General features: G+C 36.6%; 1 protein-coding gene across 2 annotated transcripts in view; it reads left to right on the top strand.

Annotated features, from left to right (window-relative positions):
* The window catches only part of ARHGAP21 (Rho GTPase activating protein 21), an 88,064-nt gene that overhangs the window by 32,213 nt on the left and 49,458 nt on the right, over positions 1 to 6,393 (top strand). For both annotated transcript variants that reach the window (XM_017741437.1, XM_017741438.1), the window contains exon 4: positions 4,130 to 4,222. In XM_017741437.1, coding sequence (XP_017596926.1) covers positions 4,130 to 4,222 — 93 coding nt within the window. The remainder of the gene's footprint in view (positions 1 to 4,129; positions 4,223 to 6,393) is intronic.

The following is a 6,393-nucleotide window of genomic DNA, read 5'->3' as shown; positions in this document are numbered from 1 at the left end:
CTCCAGCCGCATGGCCGGAGCTCTGCCGAGGAACTGTTCCAGTCACGGGCCCAAGGGTCCTTCTGCCCACGCAGGGAACACAAACCAACCCATGGGAACGAGGCTTAGCAGGGGCAGGGAAGCCCCGTGTCTGTGCCCTCAGGGCCCCTCTGCCAGGGCTACACGGCGGGGGGAGGAGACCCCAACACTGCTGATTCCGTACTATCCTTGTTTAAGCCAATTAATTTTTGTCTTGAGCCTTCTATATACAGGGATTTATTTTTATTTCCTTGTTTCTAATGATGCTGAATCTCCGAATTAGAAGTTCAGACACCTGTTTGCTTACTCGGAAGTTCTGTTTTCATTTGGATAACATCATTGAAGGGAGTTATTGCACTGCAAGGAGTATTTTAGTTGTTCTGTTAGCAAAACTACACTAGTGACTGGATGAAAACTTGCCTTTCAGTTTATCCTGACTGGTGACCATTTACTCATGCTGGAAATTTTTGTGTGCTTACAAAACTGATACAGGAAAGAACAACTTGATGGACTTTCCAGTTTCTGATCAGCTGAGTTGTGTACTTACCAACTTTGCTTTTTTCTTTTTATTGTCCTTATGTAAGACTATATCTCTTTATAGCTACATTTATGGGGGAATAAATTACAAATTAAGTTATTTTTACAGAAGTTGTGCTTTTCATCTGTGCTGTTTCCTTGCACATGTGAATGTGTTACTGGCAACTCACACTTTGTCTATTCTTTGTGTGTGCATGATGTCTTACTTTTCGCTTGCAGTTGAAGATTTGGGAGAAAAATTGTTGTATTTGCTGATAGCCTGCAATGTAATGCTCAGTTACAAAGTTGTTTTCAAAAGTATGGAGAAGGGGGAAGGAGGCAAAATCATACGCAGTAATGAGCACTGGAAAAGCACAAATAAGGCTTATGTGTCTTACAAATGAGAGGTCTGACGTGCTTTTACTGTTCTTAGTTGTATCACCTTGTCAGGAATTTCTGGCATGCTCCAAAACATTGATCTTTTCAATGTTAGAAACAAAAATCATGAATCCTGACAGTATGTAGTGCAGAGCTGGAGAACTTAGTGTAAAACTTGGGCTATTACAGTCTCTTCTAGATTGTGGCATTTAGGAGGGAAGTTTAAGCTCTCATTTCTAGACAGCATCTTGCTTTTGCCTGGTGAGTGGATGCAGACAGGACCACATGAAGATTTAGGCACAATTAAATTGGAGTGTAGTGAGCGTTAAATTTTGAGACACGAGGTGAGTTATTAGGTAATCCATTTTACTTGAGATTTATTTCTGTGATGATTGAGTGCACATCTACAAGATTTATTCCTTCTCAGCTGATCTGAAGAAAGTACTGTTAGCTTCTACTGTCAAAAAATACTGCTTAGCTTTGCTTGAGTTTCAAACTCAAAAGTATAAATGTACATTTTGAGGTTGTGTATTCAAGGAAGTTCATTTATATGTTACTGATTAAAAAAAGATTTGGTTTGTATCCAAGTATGTAAAAGATCAAGGAGAAATGAAGAACATATATTCATCTACCAGAGCTTGAGAGTTCTAAGATTTCTTCTTGTTTCTACTTGTATTTGGATATTACTGATATTACTAATATTATGAACTTGCAAATGTAATCAATATTTTGAACTTTTTATTCTGATTTTTTGCCCCTAAATTGATTTTTTAGTGTGGTGGCTGACCTTTTCTAGGAAGTAAGAATGACTGTGTAACGTAGCCTCCTTCTGTAAGTAGGTCAAAGAACCAAGTTTAATGTGCAATTAGCTTTCTGAATTGATTCATAAAATAGCTGTGGAAATGTGAAGTGAGTGCCCATAATGTCTGGGTGTAGCTGACAGGCAGGTCAGATGTCAGGGAAGCCTGCAGTCTCTGGTCTCCATAAATCGTTGCAAGTTTTCCCTCTTACTCAGAAGTGGGAAGTGTACTAAAGGAGTTCTGTCTTGCATGCTGAATGGGAGTAACCTTATCTGCCTGACCTCTTGGTTTGCATGTTCAGGTGTGGACAAGGCATAAAGCAGCACTTGAGTATTAAGCAAACCAGCAGTAACATTTTTTTGAAGAGTATTTTATAAAGGAAGCTGAAATGTGATAAATTAAATGTGCCATGGGAGCTGTATTATTTTTATTTTACTTGCCACTTTTGGAAATGCATGTGCCTTCAGTAAAAGATAAATGGCAGCACTGGGAAGGGTGTCTGGTGGTCCTATAAAAGGTCATATTTTAACTTCATTCTTGTAAGCGGTTGAAGCAACCTTTTCTCATGTTATCTGGGTAGATTAATCTTGAAGCTTCTCTAAACTTGCTGAAATGTTGCTGGCTTTTTAAAAGACAAGACCCATCATATGTTCAGTGTCTATTTAAATCTGCAGATTAAAAATGACAGATATTAACTTTGGCTCACAAAGAGCATTTTGTATGTCTTGTAGCTGTATCCCGCTAATCAAATTTTAAGTATTTGGGGACTGAGCTGCCAGCTGGAGTTTCTTGATTTGTAATTCAGTTGCTTTATATATAGAATTTATCTGATTCTATCAAATAAACTTTTTGATTATTTGCTCCCAATCTCGAACTATTTTGAGAAGGCCATTTGGAGCCACATGAGTAAGCCATTTTGTTGAACTGTTTTATGGTGAAATGGCAGGACACTGGGGGTCTGCACAATAAAGGCATTAGGCTAAAACTAGTATCTGAAAAATGTGAATCAGGGGGTGATCTGGCTTTTTGCAGTTTATTAAAGTTTTTCAAATGAGCTTTGCCCACATGGAAACTGAACTTAAAAAAGAGGTAAAGGGGGACCTTATATTCAATAAATACTACTGTGGTTTATTAAACATTTTAGTTGGGACATTTAAAGCTATAGGGAAAGTACTTCCAAAAGCAGGGCCATTTGTGCCTACGTCAAAGGTCAGTCATTTCAGAAATGGTTAGAACCTAGTAGCTCCAGTTTTAAGGAGTTGTTTCTTTATCAGCAATGCCAGTTTAAAGCAATTCCTTTATTCTCTCCTCCTGTGCCTTCTTTTCCTGCAGTTTAAACCTCTCTCTCTTCACTTTGGCAGGGTTTCCTGCTAAACTGGAACAGACTCAGCTTATTTTCGTGCTGTGTCAGTTCCTTGGGCTGGCTCATCATGTAGCCTCCAAAAGTGGCATTTCCCTAGCTGAGAGTGTGCACCAGAAATACTGGAGCCAGGAGTCAGGAGGGACCAAGGCTATCAAAGCCAGCCCTGGCACTGTAAGACTGTGTTTATCTGGCTGTAGCCTTTCAGGTTCTGCCACTGGTTCTGTCAGCACTGAACCATGTAGGGCTATTATTCTTTTATTTATTTATTTTTCATTATTGGTGGGTGGTTTTCTTTGGGGGGTGTTGAATGTTTGGGTTTTTGGGGGGGTTTGGTTTGTTTCTGTTTTTTTAACTTCGCTGGCATAATGATTGCATGAGTGAAGCTGTGTAGATGCTGTAAAATGGCTTACTCCATCTGCGTGCAAACATAGGACAGCAACACTGTATTTTAGCCTGCAGTATAACTGTGGAGTTTTTTGTTGGTGTTTTTGTTTGTTTTACTGTACACACACCCACCCTCCTATCTTGATTTTCAGAAGCTGTGGCTACTTAACAAAGAATTACTTAACTTTGGTGACAGGCTTGTAAAAGCAAAAAGTACATGTGTTTCTGGAAGTATAGAAATTAAGAGTGTATTGAGAAAGCAAGAAAATACAGCTGTATGTGGTTTCTAACTGCTGTAGATTAACTTGAAGTTGTGTATGTACAGATATGTACAGCATGTGCAGACATATGATGTGCATATAATTTGAATTATAAATTTCGTTTTGAACCTTGGTAAATCTTCAGGAAAACTTTAGACCTCATCTTGGAGTTTCTGAAATGCACTTGGAAAATCAGTTTTGTGGTCCATGAGAACTGTAACTCAATGTTATGTTTTTTCCTTCAAAGGGCAGATTTTAAAATATTATTTTTCAGTTTCCATTACATTACTATTTCTTTCTCTATATGTCTCTGTGAATGCAGCAGGATTACATCACAAAATATTTTTAAAGTAAAAACACTGTAATGCAGTATAATGAAATGCTGTTAAGAGATACTCTTTCTTTCTCAGGAAAACAAAGAAACAGACTGGAGCCAATGGATACCATATTCGTTAAACAAGTTAAAGAGGGTGGACCTGCTTTTGAAGCTGGGCTGTGCACAGGTACTGTTCAATAGCATATTTGTGTGCATGATATAAAATACTTATGGTTTAAGTTGCTATTACATAGTTCTATGTTCCATTTAAACCTTGTTCTTTCCTTTAGAAACTTTTATGTTGTCCTCCAGTATTTTCACCTTGGAAACACTGTTTTGCTTATTAAGGCATTAAAGTCTTTGTATTTTTGATTTATTATCTTGAAAAGAGTAATAAAATACGTGAAGAAGAGGCAAAAAAAGGAAAATAATGTCTGTAAGCTCCCATTTCTTTTGGTTTGGGACAAATTGATAACCTGGAACCATTCAGGTCTTTGTACATTAAATAAAATTTTTCTACTCTACGTCCTTTAAATCAAATAGGAACAGTCCAAGTCTCTCTATTCTTACAAAATTCTGTTCAGTTGTTCATTTAATCAAACTGGAGAACAGAAAATGTGGGATTTTTTTGTGAACTGTATCGTATCTTCACTTAAGTGCTGAAGGAAGAAAAAAGCTGTATTAGAATAGAAAATGTTACAGGTGATAAAATTACATACATAGATGGATACCACTATGAACCCAGGTTTCTTAAAAATATGGCAGAACTTGTATTCTATAAAAGGCTTGTGCCTTTACAGGATGTAGATATATTTTTTCAAGAATTCTTTACATCCATTTGACTGGAATAGAATAAGTTTTATAAATGTTCTTCCTAAAGAAAGAAAAAGTTTCTAGGTTGATCAGTTTAAAAACAGTTCTAGATCCTACTTGTACACCATAAGGGTTTTGGGATTTTTTTTTAACTCCTCCTTAAATAGTTATTTAGAGAAGGGCTACTTTGGCAAAATTTGATTGCTATTATATAAAGAAATGTTTTAGCTTGATAAAACACAGCATATGTTGAACTTGTACAGAGGAACCATGTTAATTTCTGCTCTGTTCAGTGTCTGCCAAATTGAGAGAGATGAAATCTGTAGAGAATATTTTATTTTTAGTTACAGAAGAGATTTTTAGGAACCCAGAATGAAGAGCAGAAAACAAATGAGAGAAGACATTTTTAATAACTAGAATATTCTTCTTAAACACACTGCTTATAGCCGTTGTATCTAATTAGGTCATGCCAGTATTTCTTGTTTATGAATTTTAGGTCGAAATATAATATCAAGACAGAGATACAGTAATATAAAACACTCAGGGAAAAATCAGTCAGGTTGATGGCTTAACCTCTGATACAGACACTGTATATACATTTCTTATTTTGTAGAATCAACTGTATTTTTTTTTCCTAATGTAACTTCGCTCTGTTTCATGGTTACACAAATGAAAATACTTGAAGATTGAGTTTGAGTTTAGAAGTTATGTTTGTCCTTTGTAATACTGAAAGTCTCACTGTAAGTTTCATCACCCGTGATAAATGAGCTCCATTTCAGGAGCTTACTTGGCTGCTACTCACCAGAAAGCTTGAAATATTCTTGCAAATCTGAGCAGTAAGGAAAAATATCTTAAATATAAGACAGTCCATTCTGAAGAATTCTTGGATGCTCCTGTAAAATCATTTTTGTTAGAGTTACAAAGGTAATACTTCCCCCATATTTAACCTCTGAGGCATTTCATTAAAAATAACATATGTGGGAGTTCATAAATTTTAGAAATATTGAAATACAAACAGCCAAAACAGATCTACATTCCCCGTGTCTTGATCTTTGTGCTGTCATTTATCTGTATGCAAGAATATAAAGAACTAAAACGTGTGTGGAAGAGGCATTCTGATTAATTTCTACTGTGATCAAAATATGTAGCAGGCCACCAGACTGATGGAGAGCTGTTAGAAAAAGCCTTCATGTGTCTGTATCCTTTTTTGCACTACAGGCACTGACTTCCCCTTTCTATGTACCTGAAATAGAACAAAGTTTTACTTGCAGAGTTGTCTGTGCTCATGTCATTTATGTAACCAGTTCTGCAGTGTGTCCCCATCAGATCTTTTGGCAGATCCATTGGATGCATATTTCAAGTAGACTTGTGTCACTGTTGTGTGTAATCTAGTCTGCTTCTGTGAAAAATAAAAGCTGCACAAGTATAGATAAAATTTTATGACCTACTCTAAAGATACTCCTAATTATAGTTTTTAGTGGGAATACTGAGTAAAGATCTACATCTGTGGCAATGTAGCCCACATTACAGGCTGTTCTTAAACAG

The sequence above is a fragment of the Corvus brachyrhynchos genome, unplaced genomic scaffold (genome assembly GCF_000691975.1).
Source record: "Corvus brachyrhynchos isolate BGI_N302 unplaced genomic scaffold, ASM69197v1 scaffold167, whole genome shotgun sequence".
NCBI classification, from domain to species: domain Eukaryota; kingdom Metazoa; phylum Chordata; class Aves; order Passeriformes; family Corvidae; genus Corvus; species Corvus brachyrhynchos.
Note: the sequence above shows the minus strand (reverse complement) of the source record. Positions and strands in the feature narration are given on the sequence as shown.